Below are 18252 nucleotides of genomic sequence, written 5' to 3' on the forward strand. Positions count from 1 at the left end.
TGCAGACAATTCAACTTTATGTTTAAACAGGACACACAGCACAAGTGTTCTGGAAACATCTGGTGAGAAACCTCTGAACTCATCCACCTGAGGCTCCAGCTGTGGCAGGAGCGGCTGGCCTCACTGCGCAGTGACGGCGACCCTGGGCGCTGGAGCTGGGGGCCCCCGCGGGCTGGGCACTGGGGGGGCTGCCTTCTGGCTCCTCTCTGCAGACAGGCGCTCCAGCCGCTCTGTGTAGAAGCCGTTGAAGTCGAGCCTGCAGGGGAAGTGGGCAGGGTCCCTGCAGATGCCTCCGTGGCCACGCTGGCGACCCCCTTACCACCCCACGGTGAAGGGCACGGGAGGCACTCAAGTCGCCAGCACACGCGCACGCGGACACACACACAGGCCCCAGGGGACACAGAATAAAGCTTAAAGACACAGGTGAGGGCTTCCCTGGTGGCGCAGTGGTTAAGAATCCGCCTGCCAATGCAGGAGACATGGGTTCGAGCCCTGGCCTGGGAAGATCCCACATGCCGCGGAGCAACTAAGTCCGTGCGCCACAAATACTGAGCCTGCGCTCTAGGGCCCGCAAGCCACAACTACTGAAGCCCACGCGCCTAGAGCCCGAGCTCCACAAGAGAAGCCACCGTGATGAGAAGCCCGTGCACTGCAATGAAGAGTAGACCCCGCTCGCCGCAACTAGAAAAAGCCCACGCGCAGCAACGAGGACCCAATGCAGCCACAAAAAAAAAGACACAGGTGAAGTGAGACAAACGTCTCCAGCCCCTGGACGTTGGGGCTCTCCGAACCCTGGAGCCCAGGACATTGGAACGCCTGTGGGCAGAACAGGGCAGCCCAATGTTTGGCTGAGCCTGAGGCTACCCAACAGGAGGCTTCCCAGGGCAAGGACAGCCCCCTCCTCACCTGAACCCGCCCCCAAAGTGAGCAGGCCCACCACGTGCCCTCTGAGGAGCAGGAAGCCGCCAGCCCCAGGTCCACAGACCCCACCGACCGGCCCTCGGGCCCCGCGCGCCCGTCCTCACCGTTTCTGCACAGTCCTCCCCACGGCCCCCCAGATTCCGTGGACTCCTGCTCGCGTCAGACCTGCACACTCGCTGCTCCCGGGGTCACGGGAGGTGGACCCCAGGGGGGCACCAACGTGGCCCTCGAGGCGCGGCCGGCCCCACATGCCAACACGGCGGGCTGGGCGAGCGCGGCCCTGACCTTCCGTGCGTTCCCCGAGGTCTCCTGACCTGCTGCCAGCGGGAAGGCAGCACCTCCTCACTGCTCATCGGGAGACTGTGCGACGGCCCGCGGCTGGGGCCAAAGGGCCCTTCCAGTGTCCCAGGTCCCGGCTTGGGGCACAGCGGCCAGTGCAGCTGACCCAGGCCTGGCCCTCGGAACACAGAGAAACGGGGAGGGGGCTGATGGGGCGGCCTGACGTGTACCAGTCAACGCGTGCACGCAGGTGAGCACGCACACGAACACCCGCACACGTGTGAACGCCCAGATGCCACTCCTCCAGCAAGTGACCAGCGGCAGCACACGGCGGCCAAGTGCAGCCTTGGCTGAACACACGCGGCCTCAGTCACACCTGCCCCGAGTGGCGGGAGGGCGCATGGGCTGGCAGGGGGCGGAGCACCCACCTGGAGATGACGCTGGCCATGCCGTGCTCGCAGTCGCTGGTGCTGTAGACGCTCAACCGGGCCAGGAGGTCGAGCAGGTGGGCTGAGAAATTCTTATCGAACTTACTGATGGTGGCCTCGAAGCTGGAGGCCAGCTGCGGAGCGTCCACGTGCTCGGCCAGGCACTGCAAGACATGGCTGTAGTGACTCGGCCGCCCGCCAGCAGCTCAGCCCCCTTCTCTCTTCTTTTTTTAAATAGAAAAATGTGTCTCGGGAATTCTTCATGTGATGAAAGTTAAAACGTCAGGCACTGTGAAAACCCCTGAGACGGCAGGACCTAGAGACGCCCCAGGCAGCCGGCCCTGCGGCCCCACCACACGGAACCAGGAAGGACGCGAACCTCAGGGTTTCCGTGTGTGGCTCAGATTTTCCAGCTGACACTGTTTTCTCTTGACCGCCGCTCAGCAAGCGGGGAACCTGGGAGCGCCTGCCTGGGCTCACCCTGCCCCGCCGCACCCCACCCCACCCTACAGGACACACACCTGCAGCCGCCGAGCCGCCTGGCCCTTCCAGTTACGGACAGACTTTAATCACAGTGACTGCAGGTCCCTGCGGGGCATCCCCATGGCTCGGCCTTACCACACCAGCCCTGAACAACGCGGCCTCACTGTGGGCAGTCGGGAAGGGAAATTCTCCGTGGCTTGTATTTGGAACATAAATTTAAGAGTCTTTTTATCAATCAAAGGGAAGACAGGAATGGCAGGCTGGAGCAGGTGTGGTTTCTGAGCGCTGTGACCCTAATGCTGCATCAAATCGCAGCGGGAGAAAGGAGGGCCACGGGGACGCCCGCCTGGCCACCCACCCACCCACCTTGCGGGCACGCTCCTTGCGGGCACGCTCCTCGGCACGCTCGGCCTCCGTGGGCGGCCCCCGCATCGTGCCGTGCTCCAGGGTCAGGTGGCCCAGCTCGCTGTCCAGTTTCATGCTCTGCGTAAATCTCTGCGGGGTCGGGAGGAAATACTCATCAGCCACGACCAGCCCACTCGAGGAAACGCGGCCCCCACGTGGCTGGGACGGTCTGCAGGACGGGCTCCCCGCCACCCAGAGCCCCGGTGGCGAACCTGCATGCAGTTGGTGAACATGACGCACACGGACATGAGCTTGGAGAATACGCGCAGCAGCTCGGGGTTGGTCAGCATGCAGTCCTTCAGGCAGTTGTCCAGGAAGCTGGTGTGGTGTCCCAGCACGTCATCGATGTTGCAGGCCTGGGCGGGAGACACTGTCAGAGCCGCTCTGCTGAGACGACCGTACCAAGGCCCTGACTGGGCTGCTTTGTATGCTCTGTGTTGTTTCCATGTTTTAAACAATCCTGTGGTCTTTTGGGGGAAAACTTCAAAATATCACTAAAAGAACACACTGAATGTGCCCCCAAAGATCCAAGGTTTTTGTTTTTAAAGACAGAAAACGAGGAGGAAACACTGCCCCCTCACACTTCCCACTCCTGGAATTTGGTGACGTGAACTTTTTGGCTGACGGCCCCCAGGGGCCCTGGGATGGGGCTGGATGGGGCGCTGACCCAGCACCGAGGCTCCAAGGGAACTGCACACTCTTCCGGCAGCCTGAGCCTGGGCCACGCGGTCCCGCGTGCCCTGCCCTCCACTGCTAACACGGCTCTGGCGGCGTCGGGGGAGCCATCGGGGGAGCTGTAGGGTCCGTGCCCCACCTCTGCCTCCCTGACCTCTGATCAGGCATCGTGACCAGCTGGGCTAAACTCACAGATCTCAGGCTCTTCTCCAGGACGTGCCAGGTCGGCTCCAGCACCTCGAACATCATGTAGTACTGGATGTTCTGGACGAAGTTGAGCATCCGCTGCCGCAGGGTGAAAGCGCCCGCGAACCTGCACCAGGCGAAGGCGTCAGATACACAGGGCGCCGGCGGGCCCCCAGCACTTGCGATGTGCCGAGCACCCCTGGGCCTGCAGGTGCTACCAGCCCTGGAGGAGCCGGAGGTCCATGAAAGGCTCTGGCTCAGACACGCCCCACCATCCCACAGTCTAACGGCAGCATGGAACATCAGAGACATGGAGGCTGCACATGCCAGCTCCTGGGTCTCCGTTTTCAGGGTGTGGAGAGGAACCACCCTGCTCCATGGGAGCCCCGAAGGACGTACCACTTGGCCGAGTGCAGGGAGTACTGCTTGGCAGTCTTGTTGCTGATCCAAACATTGCAGAGCTGCCGTTCCACGTGCTTGCAGTAGAACATGTGTCTGAAGAGCATCTGATAGCGGGTCAGGGCTTTCCTGCGAAGAAGGAACAAGGCGGATTCCGACGGACGCCTGGGGGTTGTTGCTGGCACCAGACGTCAAACGCGAGGCTCATGGGGCAGAGCATGACCTGAGCAGCCAGTAACCCCCAGGGGCCTAAGCAGGCGCGAGAGCCTGATGCTTACCTGTTAATGATCAGAGACAGGGGCCACTTCACCACGTAGTCGAAGGAGAAGGCCTCCAGGCCGCTCAGTGTGAGTTCGGTGGGGTCAGCGTGGACCATCGCCTTCTCCTGCTTGGTCTCGATGGCGAGGACACGCAGAAGCTGGGTGATGAGGTCATGAGGCATCAGGTCGATCTGGGGAAAGAGAAACAGAAAAGCATCAGGTCCCAACCCCACCCCGCCCCTACATCACGAAATGGAAAAGCGAGTCCAGGGCTGAGGAATCTCCTCCAGACATGGATTCTAAGTCTGGGAGGCTGGCTTAAAACACCAAACATCTACTGATAAACCTTAATTAAGAAAACAAAACTGCTTTCAGTCAAAACAGAAAAAGAAGAGTACAGAGAAATTACTTTAAAAACATCCCTGATGGTAACAAGGAGAAACAAGGGCAAGTGAGAAACCCTGAATCCCGTGAGACTTAGCCCTTCTCCACCACGTGCACAGGCCAGGCGGAGGGAGCACGTGGTGAGGACGGCACAGCGGTTCTGGGCAGGGAATGCGGTCCACACACTGCCTCATTCACACCCTTACACGGTGCCACCTACGTGCCAGAGACGTGGGACAATTCCTGTAAACTGATAAGAAACTGGGAGGATAGAGAATGACAGAACCACAATGAAAGACAAACAAGGAAGGATGAAGAAATGAACAGGAATCCACAGATGAGAACTCACGTCACCTGCTGCAGCAGTGGACCCTGAATGGCTGTGCTCCCTCCCACCAGGGCCGCGGCCAACTCAGCAGGCAGCCCGGGGCCCCGGGACTGAGCATCAGTGATGTCAGTCCAGTGGAGCACTGGCCGTGTGCTTTGACCCAAGAATCTGACTTCCTGGATCTTATCCTATAAGAACACTCCTGCACCTCACAAGAGACCCCAAAACATATGAAGTGCGAGCTGACAGAGCTGAGAACGGTCTACGATGACAGGGGGAGGCCTGACACCTGCTGTCAACAACAGAGACAACCAGGCAGGTCAGAGACAGGACGTGAGCACAGTGAGCTGACTGACCCCCACGGGACACGGCCCCAAACAGCTAGTGCACACAGAACACTCCCCAGGACAGACCATATGTGAGGCCACAAAGCAAGACTTAATAAAGTTAACAAAACTGATATCATAACATGCCCTCTGATTATAACAGGATGAAGTTACAAATCAGTAATAGGATAAAATGAGAAAATTCACAAATAGTGAAAATAAAATATGCTCTTAAAAACAAATGGGTCAAGGAAGAATCACAAAAGAAATTCAAAAACATCTTGATACGAAGGGAAATGAAAACACTATAACCAAAACTGATGGGATGCAGTAAAAGCAGAGCTCAGAGAGAAACTCATAGCAGCAAATGCCCGCGCTAAAAAAGAACAATCTAGGGGCTTCCCGGGTGGCGCAGTGGTTGAGAGTCCACCTGCTGATGCAGGGGACATGGGTTCGTGCCCTGGTCCGGGAAGATCCCACATGCCGTGGAGCGGCTGGGCCCGTGAGCCATGGCCGCTGAGCCTGTGCATCTGGAGCCCGTGCTCCACAATGGGAGAGGCCACAACAGTGAGAGGCCTGCGTACCGCAAAAAAAAAAAAAAAAAAAAAGAACAATCTCAAGTCAACAACCTAACTTTACTTACAACTTAAGAAACTAGAAAAACAGCAAACTAAACCCGAAGTCAGCAGAAAGACGAAGATAACAAAGATTAGATAAGAAATAAACAAAACACAGAACAGAGAAACAACAGAGAAAATGGATGAAACCAAGTTAGCTCTCTGAAAGATCAGCAAAATTGATATGCTTTTAGTTAACGTTTGACTAAAAAAAGAGAGAAGACTCCTATTACTAAAATCAGAAATGGAAATGGGGACATTACCGTCAACCTTACAGAAATAAACAGGATTAAGGGAACTAATTCCTACACAAATTCCTAAGCACACACAAACTACCAAAACTGACTCAAGAAGAAACAGAAAATTGGAACAGACCTGTAACCAGAGAGGAGACGGAAGAAACAACGAAACTTTCACAACAAAGAAAAGCTTCACTGGTGAATTCTACCAAACACTCCAGGAAGAGTTGACACCAACCCTCTCAAAACTCTTCCAGAAATCCGGAAGAGGGAACCCTTCCAGATCAGTCTACGAGGCCAGAGATGCTACAGAAGACTAAAGCCAACATCCCTGCCAGACACGGATGCAGAGTCCCCCAGAGACCCCAATCCCCCGGTTCAGCAGCCCATGGAGAGGCTCACACACCACGACCCCGAGATGCGTCCCTAACAGGCCAAGGAAAACCCTGTGAGCATTTCAACCGAGGCAGGAAAAGCACTCGTCAAAGGCTGGCTTCTGCTGTTTCTCTCTCCAAGGTCCCTGGGGGGCGCCTACTCACCTTGAGGTCATCTTTGAAGGGGTCGGTGTTGGCGGTGCTCATGCGCAGGGCCAGCTCCAGCAGCGCCTCCAGGCGGGTGGGCGTGATGTCGTCCACCGGCTTCTTCAGCTCCTCCTCCGTGAGGTCCATGAAGTGCACGAAAAAGTCGCCCTGGTCCATCAGGAAGTAGCGCTTGATGGACCTACGGGCAGGAGAGGTGAGAGGCCGTGGACCCGAGGACAGCCCAGATCCGCAGAGTGCCCCCCACGAGGGGTGCTGGGGTGATGGGGGGAGCTGGGCGGAGACCGGGAGGAGGTTGCCACGCCCACGGGTGCCCCGAGTCCACGGGTGCCCACGCCAAGAAATACATTTACGGGGGGGACCAGGGGTCGGCTCCAAATGTGCTGAAACGAACAGTGGGGTCACAGCACTGTGCAGGACATGCTGCCAGAAAGGCACTGGGGACCGCAAACAGGTCCCTGGGAGGGCAGGGGACCAAGGAGGGGGCTGGCAGCCGCAAGGAGGGAGCTGTGTCACCACAGACGAGGGGACGCGGGCACACACGGCCCTCTGTCGCCCTCTGGGGGCGGGCGCACCTCAGGCGGGCCACGAGCTCCTTCTCCTCCATGAGGAAGTCCAGCAGCACCTTGCTGGCGTAGTTGAAGGCCTTCTCGATCTGCTCCACGTACGCGCGCTCCTTCAGCGTGTAGATGACCTCTTTGGCCACAGGGCAGGTGACGTCATGGCCACACTCTCTGACCACATTCAGATATTTTCCTGGAAAGGGATGGAAAAAGTCAGATTACCATGCTTGCTGTATACGTGATAACTCACAGGCCTGAGGCCCAGACATCGCAGCCCCAGTGCTGGCCAGAGGCAGGCAAGAGAACCAGCCAGCTGAGCACAGTCCCTAACCCCTCACCCCGAGCAGAGCAGCACAGCTGTCGCCACAAAGGGCTGCAACCTCCTGTGACTTCACACCTGCGCTCGCCTCATCAAGGGCACAGGAATAACCTCAGAGAGCCTCACGAGAACCAGACGCTACACCACCTCCCAGTCCCTTCCCTCAGCCCAGACCTCAGAACCAAAGTGTGAGGCCCTGGCTGGAGCGTGTCTCCAGGTAACATCCCACATGTCTCTAAATCCCATTCCTGACCACAAGGAGATGACTAAGAACCCTGCCAGCCCAGCGGGGCACGTGTCCTTTACTGCTTTTCCTGTGCCAGCCTGTGAGACTGAGAAACAGGACACACACCTCTGGTCTTTGTTCTTGGTTCCTGGCACTGAGCTCCTACAACCCTCGGGATTTTGTGGTTCACAAGCCCCTTTCACCCACACCTGAGTTTACACTCGCAAGGTGACTCCTGGCCATCCCTACAGAGCTTCAGGATGGGGGCTGGCGGCCGGAGGAACCAACCACGGGACGGGAGAGTGAAACCCTCAGCCCCGTCCCGATATCTGGGGAGGGGAGGGGCTGGAGGCTGAGTTAATTCCCAACGGCCCGTGAGCCGATCAGCCGTGCCCTGTCCCGGAACCTGCATGGAAACCCTGCGGGAAGGGGTCTGGAGAGCTTCTGGGCTGGTGAACGTGTCCACCTGCCAGGAGGGTGGCGCCCGGCACACCCCAGCTCCACGGGGACAGGCTCTCCTGTGCTCGGGACCCTGCCACACCTGCCCCATGGACCTCCTCATCGGGCTGTTCATCTGCATCCTTTACAACATCCTCTGTAACAGACCAGCGATCTAGTTAAGTCAAGCGTTTTCCTGAGTCTGGGAGCTGTCGTGGCAAACATCGAACCTGAGCAGGGCGTCGTGGGAACCCGATTCATGGCCACACTGCATGGAGTGCAGTGACCTGGGGACCTGACACTTGTGACTGGCGCCTGGTGGGGGCGGCCTCGAGGGACGGAGCCCTGACCCTGTGGGGCCTGCACTGACCCTGGCACGTAGTGCCAGAACTGAGTTAAATGGGGGGGGGGGTCACCCAGCTGGTGTCCACGGGGAGCGGAGAACTGGTTGTTGTGCGGAAACCCACACACCTGCGGTCAGAAGCGCTGGGAGAGAAAACAGTCTTCCTTTAAGTGGCCGCAGAGCTTTAAGAATCACAAAAGGACAGCGAGCAGAGCTCAGGGGCAGGGGACAGAGTGAGTCCACCGGGTGCCGGCACTGCGGGCGCCTACCCTGGGCGGGTGGGGACACGAGACACCCCGCCCGGCTTCCCCCACGGTCACCTGTGCTGAGCACCTTGCCCGCCATCTTCTGCAGGAAGGACGGGATCTGCCGCTGCACCACGGTGTAGCGCTGCTCCCAGTACCTGTCGTTGTAGTCCTCCTGGATCTTCTCCTTGCGCAGCTCACGCTCCTCCACCATGAACTCGCTGAAAGGCACGGGCGCCAGTGACGGGCAGAGCCCGCCGCACAGGCCGCCGCGAACAACAGGAGTCCACGGGGGCCATGGACAGCCTCGCCGCCCTTAATTCTCAGCCGCGAGTGAAGATACACCCGCCGACGCCCTCTGGGGCGAAGTGCTCATTACCCGGGCGCAGAGGGGACTGAGGTCTGCAGAGCTGGACAGGACGCTGACTCCGCTTTACTCCACCCACGCCCCCACGGGAACCTCACGTGTTCTTCCATCTCGAACGCGGGCAACAAGACGACACTCCCGTTGGGGCCCATGTTCCTGTCACCAGCAGAGCCAGACACCCTAACGCCACCTACGCTTACCGTGGAAGGGCCTCCTTGCCAGGCCCTCATGCTAGATTTTGTCATCTGGGTCATTAGTAAATTATGACTAGACGACAGGTTCATTTTTTTAATGTTCCGACGTGTACAACAGATACACGTCAGCATAGAATTCTCCGTGAGCTGACGTGCTTCACGCTGTGCGCTGAACATGGCATCAGCTGAGAAGGGCCCGCAGGCCCCCACCCCACCCCGCTGCCTCCGCGGCCCCTACCTGTACGGGTCGTCGATGATGCCCCTGTAGATCCACTTCTCCAGGATCTCGAAGTAGGGCACGCTGGCGGCCGTGGTGAGGTACAGACACAGCTCCTGTGCCTGGCTGTCGCCCGTGTAGCTGAAGCTCCGGTCATGCAGGAGGCTCAGGGTTGACCCCCCGACACACTCGCCTTTGTCCACCGAGGTGGCTGCCAGGGGAGACGACGGCGCTCAGTGCTGAGAGGGCCACCAGGCCACGACGGGCTAGAGCCCCTCCTCAGGGGACAGGCCTTCCTTTTGGGATAAACTCCAACTATAAAGCTGGGGTTTTTGGAAGCTCCCAGAGTCTTCCTCCCGCAAACTAATAAAACACAAAGCTGCCTGACTTTCGCCTCACAAAAGTAAGAATCGGAGGACGAGTGCCCTGGCCCAGGGTGTCCCTCCCGCCAGGCCCGCGCACCCAGGGAAGCCAGAATGTCCACGGTGCGCATGGCCGGCTGGATGTGGAACCAGAGCTTCTGCAGGGACAGGAGGCCCTGCCTCTGCAGCTGCTCCAGCTGCGTGACCAGGATCAGGTACTCTTTCACTAGTGTCCTCATGGCGGCCGCCAAGGCGTGGTTCACCTGCCCGTACTCGAAGGAGGACTTTTCCTCGACGAACCTGCGAGGAAGGCAGCGCTGAGCACCGGGCGGGTGAGAGCTGTGTCTCAGAAGGGATGGTTGGAGCCTCTTCCCCAACCCCAGAGGGCACGGTGGGCAACACCTCCCTCCCTCTTCCAGGCCCAGGAGTGAGGCCGCCACTGTCCCCGCAAGGGGCTGAGTGCGCTTTGCTGGGTGCCTACCTGGTCACGGTGGAGTAGCTGGAGGCTGCCGGGAGGACCCTGCTCACCAGCTCCCGGATGGACAGGTCGAGGCTGGGGTCCACAAGGAACGTGCGGCTCTGCCTCCCCGTGAGGGGCTGGGCGGTGACGTACCTGCCGTCCACACCCACCAGCACGTACAGCAGGTCCTCCACGACGGCCGCCTCCTGGGCAGCCAGGGGCAGTGTGCCTGTGGGCACAGATGCCAGTTGGCCTTGCCTCGCCCAGACCCCCCTCCGCCGCCCCTGGGTGCCTCCCCCCGGTGCTGGTGGACGTGAAAGCCAAGGCGATCCCTCGGCTTAACTGATCCCGTCGGGGCGCCAGAGGCTGAGATTACACAGCCTGGATTGGCCTATCGGAGCCTTAAAGCAAGTAAAGCCCTCCACACAGAAATAACCCGCTTGCACTCAAAAGGAAAAGTCGGGAATGACAGAGCGCTTCTGATACGTGTCGTGCTCATAACACTCACTACAACCTGGTAAGCCTGCGTCACTCGGAGAGAAAAAGGTTTCCTCTGAACGCTCTAAAACGCTGATGATTTCTCTCTCACAGTGCAAGATGGTTCCCTTTGACCCCGATGGACTCAGGACAGTCACAGGCCACGGACCAGGGCTGCCCCCCAAAAGCCTCGCAGCCCCAGTGGCTCCCCACCTCTTGGTTCTCAGCCCAGATGGCCTTTGGCACCCTCCTGACACTGCTGGGCCAGAGGCAGAACCGGGAGAGAGGCGTCCAAGAGAACGCTGGCGCCCTGTGGGCGCCTGTGTCAGCCCCAGGGCACCCAGAACCGGGGCCTGGCAGCTTGGGATGGGGCGCACCACACACCCACGCTTACAGAAGCCCCGCTAGCCTTGCACGTCTACAGGAGCACACCTGCCAGTGGAAGCAGGACGGGTCTGAGCCAGTGGCCCCCTGTCCAGGCATGGGTCACTCTGGACTCAGAGCTGCCCCTGAACTTCAGGTGGTTTTCCTCCACGGCTCTGGCAGGTCTGACTCCGACCTCAGGACCCCTGAGGGAGGCAGGTCCGGCTGCCTGACCCCCGAGTGCAGGGCTGCTGACCTCTGCACTGCTTACCGCCAACCTTGGCGTCTCCCTGGCCAAGGCCCGGCTGAGGCTCTCGGGGTGCAGGCCCCGGGTGGGCACCTTGGGTCCTGGGGGCAGATGCCACCCGGGGCCCAACCCCTCTCCCCGCCAGCATGTAGAGCAGAGTGTCGTGGGCTGTGTTATTGTGAGGCGGGCCTTGAGACTACGTACAGGACCTTCAGGAGGCATGGCCAGCTTGAGGCCTAGCTCTGAGGGACACAGCACAGGGGCTGGGATGGGAGGCCCCATGAGCCGCCGGGGTCTCCGCAACTCACCAGGGTGCAGGGCACAGGCCGGACACTCGAAGCCAGCTCTGGGACAACAGAGATGAGCACTGGGGGCAGGGCAGGACAGGGCTCAGGTCTGTACCCTCGTGTAGGGCCACTGGCCACCAAGGCCAAGTTAAAGAAAACCAAAAATCCAATTCTCAGCCACGCCAGCCATCCAATGCCCACCAGCTGCGTGTGGCTGGTACATGCACTGGATGAGACAGAAAGTTCTGTGGGACGTGCTGAGACCCCAGCTGTTGGGAATGGACAAATGCCCTCAGGCTGAAAGGGCAGGTGGAGGTGGGGCTGGGGCCAGGCTGGCGCAGTGGGAGGGACGCAAACACCACACGGCGAGGAGGAGATGCTGGGGAAGGTTGGAGCCTGTCGTGGACACGCTCAGCACACAGATTCTCCCGGAGTTCAGGAGAGCGGCGCCAGGGACACAGCTGGGGTCACACTGGGACGTTGGATTCCTTCAAACTGATGTGGTCACCCGGGAAGGGGACATTTGACGAGAACCAGGAGCACGGCCCGAGGATGCGAGACGAGGTGGGGGGAGGGGTCCCCCGGGTGCCGGGGGTGTGTGGCGCAGGACAGTGCCTGTGCTGCCCAAACGTCCAGAAAACCGACTGCGTCCGCAAGACCTGAGCCCGAGGCTCGGGGACCCATCAGAGGCTGCTGCGCGGGAGCCTGCACACGCGGTTAGAAGACGCCTGCGCTCGTGACCCTGGGGACAAGGCCCTGGGTCAGGGCAGGACCCGTGAGGGCGGGAGGCGCCACGCCGTCTGGCCGTGGACGGGCTGGCCCAGGTGGGCACACGGAGCTGGAGGCCAGCACGAGGAGGGTCAGCCTGGCTGTGGGTGGGTGGCGGGCAAGTGGGTTGAGGGGGACCTGCCTCAACAGGGACTCAGACGGCAAGACGACTAGGGACGGCTGGTGGGGGGGACACCGCGCGACTGGTGGGGGGTGTCCCACAGGGCCACTGCACGTCACCTGCAGAGGCAGGTCCCTCCCGGGTGAGGCTCTGCCAGGGGGAGGCCAAGGCAGGGCCGAGGATGACCACGCTGACCACAGGCACCTGAGCATAGATGGGGCCAGGGGGCCGTGGAGGCTGCGTCAGGGCCTGAGGCGCTGGGCCAGGGGGTGACAGAGGGCAGTAGGGTGACAAGAGGCCTGCGGGATGGGCATCAATCCCGCCTCCGGAGCCCACGGGGTGCGGCTGCAGAAGGGACACGGGCCAGGCTGCCCATCCGGACAGAGTTCTCCCCGGGAACGGTGTCACGCAAGGCAGCCTCGGAGCCACCCCCATGCGAGGCCCGCCCGCTATGGCTGGTGTGTGCGAGCAGCCACACAGGAAACCTGCACGGGAAACCTTGCACGTCAAACACCGTAAGCGCGTCCTGCCCTGGAGAGCCAGTGCCTGGCCGCCTCCGCTCTGGCCGAGCCTCCCCCGAAGGCGCCTCATGCAGACCTGGAGCCTCCGTGGCTTCTAACTGGTCCAAGCCTGCAAGCGCAACACAGAGACGCCACGACCGCGGGGAACAGACTCCCTCAGCGGTTCTACTGCCAAAGTCCTCCAGGTTCTGCCGTATGTGCAGCGGAGCCCGAGGTGTCTCATCTGCCTGCCCAGCCAGCCCCTGGGAATGCCAGGCCCCAGGCCTGCAGCACCCGGGCCCCCGCCTGCCCTGCTTCTCGCCCCTGGACGTGGCCCTGGGGCCCAGGCTCCTCTGATGGCCACAGAGCGGGCGCGGCCACGCTCCCCTCCCCAGGCGGGCTCTGCAGGCGCCTCTCTGTGAGCACTGAGTGTTCCCTGCTGCCCCTGCTTCCCGTGTGCCCCGGGAGCCAGAGGGTGAGATGGTGGTCAAACCCACGTCCCCAGATGCCCCACAGTCCGTCTGAATGCGACACACAAAGGCCTGTGCGGCCAAGGCCGTATCACCCGTGCAGCGGCATGACTCACTGTTGGGAAGGCCGACCCGGTGATCCCGCCGTCCCAGGGCTGCCCGAGCCCCAGGACGCAGGCGCTCCTGAAAGCTGGGCAAGAGCCAGCCCAGACACTGGCACATCACCACCCACTGCTGACCGGGGATGGGAACATGAAGGACGGTGTCCGGCGGGCACTGCTCCTTGCCGCGTGGCCAAGGGCAGCAGAGGGCCCGGGTGATGGCACAATGCCGGCCCGCCGCCTCCGCAGGGCTCAGCCCTCCCTGCCGCGGCGAGGCCCCTGCGGTCAGAAGTTGGCGCGTCACCTACCGATGGGCACAGCCGCGTCCATGCTCGTGCCTGAGCCTGTCAGGAAGTCCCCGAGCAGCATGGGCCTCTCGTACACCCACGCTGGGAAGACAGGGAGGCGCTGGCCCAAGTTTTTTTTGTTTTGCTTGTCTCGAAGCATCTTTCTCGTGAGCTCCAGAGACTGGTGGGGAGGTTTTTAGAAACAAAAAAGAAAGATACGCCTTCAGTACAAACACTTAAAACCGACACGTCCACAGTATGAAACAGCAGATCCCTGAGCACACGTGTGGAACGGAAACACACGTCTGAGCCCATCGCAGTGCAAGGGACCGGGACAAGGCAGACGGGGCCTAGCCCCTCATCAGGGTCTGGTCTGCACAGGGCCCACAGGTAAAGCAGGAGCTTTCGCACGGTGCAGGCCCCCTCTCGGGACCTCCGGGCACAGCTCACCGCTTTTCCCGGTGGCACAAGGTCTAGGCCCGAGCTGCCAGGTGAAAGGAAGGCCCAGTGAGAGTTGGCCGGAGAAGGGGCGCCCCTACCTGAGCCCCTCGGGGCTGAGGGACAGAGGGAGATGGCCACTCTGGCTCGGGCAGGGAGCCGTGGTCCCCACGGGTGCCCAGCTTTCAGAGCACTGGCAGGGGGCGAGGGGTCGTCGAGGAGAGGGGCAGAGGTGGGAGGACCACATGAGGCGGGGACACAGGACATGCCCAACCCACACTGGCCTGCAGCTCAGACCTCAGGAGGCAGCTCTGAGTGGCTCGAGAACCAGAGGCAGGACTGTGGGAACACGGAAGGACGGCAGGACACCCGGGCTGGATACCAAGTCAAAGGCAAGAAGAGCGGCAGGTGAGGGAGATGAAGTATCACCTCAAACCAATGGCCCAGCATCAGCGAGGGGAGCCGGGACTCGCACTGGCCAAGCCTACAGAATGGGCGGGCAGCAGGCGCTGGCCCCCAGGTGAGTCAGAACCCCCGCCCGGGGCCCGGAGCTCGTGTCCCAGAGCCAGGCCCCCACCGGGGCAGAATCCACACCCAGACGCCTCCGCCACACGGTACCTGCTGCCACGTGGGGCCCGTGGCCACGCTGCCCAGCTGCTTCCTCAGCTCCTCCAGCTCCTGCACGGAGATCCTGGAGGCTGCGGCGGGGGCGCCGGAGCTGCCAGTGCTGCTGGCTGCGGCGCCGGCCGCAAGCTCCGCTCTCTCCTTGGCATTCTGCTGTAAATACTGCAGGGTCTGGAAGCACACGGCCCCGGCGTCACGCGGGCTTCACGCTCGTGCCCTCCACCGGGCACCACCACCCCGCCCCACTGCCCCCGGCTGCAGCCTCCACGCGGAGGCCGAGAACAGGGGCCCCGCTCGTCCTGGAGCGGCAGCCTGCTCTCCCGATGCTGCCCGCCACGAGGCGCCACGCCCCCAGATCACGGGAGGTCGGGATCCCAGACCCTGTTCCCAGTGGCTCGGCCTTTTCTCCACACGAGACCGGACTCCCTTGCTGCTCGAGACCACGTCCCTTTATCTGTCCCAGCGCGGTGGCCACCACGCACCCGGCCACACGCTTCCCCACTGAATGGACCCTGGGCCTCGTGACGCGAAGGGAAGCGCCGACCAGCCCTGGATGCCCTGGATGCCCTGGGCGCCCTGGATGCCCTGGGCCACGGCTCCTCAGACGGCACACACTTCTCTCAGTATCACAGGTAACACACGCTCAATTTAGAACAGACAAGAACATGGCCTGGACGATGAAAGACAAAGGCCCTCCGCCCCAGAGCTCGCTGCTAACGCGCCTCGTGCTGATCTCCACCGCGTCACTTCCATTTGGGTGCGTGTACCTCAGTGCTACAGGTGCGAGGCCGGGGGGGTTAACAAGGGGCCACCCAGGCAAGGACAGACCTTGGGGGCCAGGCGGGACCCCCGTCCGTCACCCCCTCGGACGCAGAGAGGCTCTCTTCCTCATGCAGCCACACCCCCGAGCCCGGCACCCACCTCCCGGTCCTCTGTGAGCTTCGACAGCAGGTACACCAGGGGGTCAAGGTTCCTCGTGTTCTTAGATTTCAGTTCATCATATTTCTTCAGAAAGTCCTCAGGAGTACGAGAAAATTCTGCTATTTTAACCTCAAAAGCACAGACAGAATGATTTAGAGACGATAACTAGGAACTTTAAAAAGCCTTGCAAAAACTAAACTCAAAAGAAGAGTGAAGTTAGGTAGGTGGAATAGTCATGTGTCTCTGAACTAAAACGAAGAAAACTCATCAAAATGCTTTGTTAAACTTACCCATGTTCTCTTCTGTGGTTTCTCCCGTGTTATGCTTCCTAAGCCTTAGGTCAGACAATAACCACTTAAGTTTTTCCTAGTAGTTTATGGATTCATTCCATACACTTAGCTCTTTTCCCTCTGGAATTCATTATTACACACACGTTCAGGGGCTATGTTTTCTCACTGATTAAAACGCTCCCCTTAAAATAAATTGGACATAACTACGTGTCCTAAACTCTCTATTCTGCTCAGTAAGTTTTCTGAATTCTCCTTGTGCCATCATTAGGCTGTTAAAATAAATGAAGCCTCAAAATGTGTTTTTAAAATAGATTTCAAAATTGTCTTTACTGAAAACCTATAATTTTGAATTTTAAATTATTTGAATTAAAAAAAATCCACTTTGAAGGGATTTCAATGTGGCTAACGCCAGGAGCTTCCTTTTTCACCCAGAGGAGAATCTGTGTCACGATGTGAACAGAAATCAGGACCATCTGGGCCTCCCTCCTCATGGGGCGCAGGGAGGGCGTGGCTAAGAGTCTGGGTTCCCAGGTCAGGCTGCCAGTCCAACACTCTCCCCGAGCCTTCATTTACTCATCTGTGCAACGGGTGACGGGGAGGAGCCAACAGAAGCAGAGCGGAGCAGAGAGCACGGTCCACGAAAAGCATCTGACAAGTGCTGTCTGCCAGCGTACCGGCACCGCTGTGGCTGCTTGTCAGAAAGGTGAACTTTGTGCCCAGTGCGGCACCGGGGACAGGCACTCACTTTGGCACTGTGTGCAGACACAGTGGTTGTGACGTACGGGGTCCTGTTCTTCTGCAGCAGGTCGATGTAGACCTCGGCCCCGTCCCCTCCGTGCACTCGCAGCAGGCTGAGCAGCTCATTGACGTCGTGGTGAATCCGAAATTCACTCATGATTTTGGTTCTGTGTTCTCCTAAAGGTAAGAGGAGAGCCACTGATAAATCATGAGGCTATAAATTAAAAAGTTTTAAAGCACTTGAATTGGCCAATGTCAGGTCTTTGAGAAGCCAAATTGTCACAGGGCCCATCCTGGCCCGAAGGTTCCCCGTGAAGACACCACCACAGCCTGCTCCGACCAGCACGTGGGGCCCTTCCTGGGGAGACTCCTCCTCGCCCTCCTCTGGGGTCTGTCATTCTCACTGGGCACCGTCTCAGTGGGCAGCTCCCATGGGAATCAGTGCTGAGCCCCATCAGCTCCAGCCAGGTTCCAGGCTCACTCCTCAGCTTGGGGGGGGCTGGCACGTGCACACAGAGTGGACGTGGCCCTAAGGCCCGGGCCCCCCTTCCTCCTGGGTGACCCCAACCACACGTGGCCCTGGGCCAGCAGGGAGCTGCTCCCCTCAGGTGGCAGACAGCACTTTCTAGTCCCAGCTGTGCAGATACAGTGGTCCCAGCCCTTCAGGGACCCTGATCTATACAGGGAGCTCTGCACAGGCCTAAGGCACTGCCCCTCGCGGCTCCCCCTGTGAGGCCCACACCTGCAGCTCCAGTTGCCTCCAGCTGTGTGTTCTCTGTGCACTCTGGTAACCAGGACGCTGCCTTTTCTCGCCCAGGCTGGGCTTTGCTAAGACTGCTACACATCTATGTACTGGAGCTGGGTGGGCTTCCCCTTCAGAGAAGCCTGTCGATCAGATGTCCTAGGGTCTCCCCACTGGATCTCATTTATGGTCAAAACCATAAATGAGATCCCATCAAGAAGACAGTGGTAGCCTGCAAGGGGACTTCTATGCAGATGTCCCCAAAGGGACAGTACTGGCCTGCAGGGGGACTTCTGTTCTCCCACTGATGACTGGTCCAATTAGCCATTATTATTAAGAGTAAGACAGACAAACACAGGCAATTAATCATAGATTCAACAAATAAACATGAGCAAACTTTACATGCTTCACATAAACGTTTCAACGTGGCTACACAGGGTTCATAATCTGGGATCATGAACAACAAAAGAACTGTTGGAAATTACAGGCAAAGTCACTTCTGCCTGTGATTTTTCTGAGGAAAGGGTCTTTCAACAGATTCGCAAAGGCTGTGACCCTAAAAAGGTTAGAACGGCTGTGTCAACAGCTCCAGTGAAGAGAAGCCATGAGTTAACAGCAGGTGGGGAAGGCTCGGCACACACGCCCACAATGTGGATATTAATTTGTACCTCTACA

The 18252-nt window shown here is 59.7% G+C and overlaps 1 protein-coding gene across 1 annotated transcript; it reads right to left on the minus strand.

The window, feature by feature from the left end:
- Positions 1-16992, minus strand: TUBGCP2 (tubulin gamma complex component 2; the record flags this gene model as incomplete). The annotated part of the gene is given in 18 exon segments (XM_079717724.1): positions 1-256; positions 1629-1792; positions 2478-2606; positions 2729-2872; positions 3384-3504; positions 3777-3905; positions 4055-4227; positions 6470-6650; positions 7045-7225; positions 8679-8824; positions 9403-9592; positions 9844-10043; positions 10225-10439; positions 10442-10545; positions 13846-14005; positions 14881-15057; positions 15808-15936; positions 16843-16992. Coding segments are annotated over 18 exon segments (2829 nt in total). The 3' UTR covers positions 1-120.
- Between the last annotated feature and the right edge of the window lie 1260 nt (positions 16993-18252).

This window comes from Hyperoodon ampullatus (genome assembly GCF_949752795.1).
Source record: "Hyperoodon ampullatus genome assembly, chromosome: 1".
Taxonomy (NCBI): Eukaryota; Metazoa; Chordata; class Mammalia; order Artiodactyla; family Ziphiidae; genus Hyperoodon; species Hyperoodon ampullatus.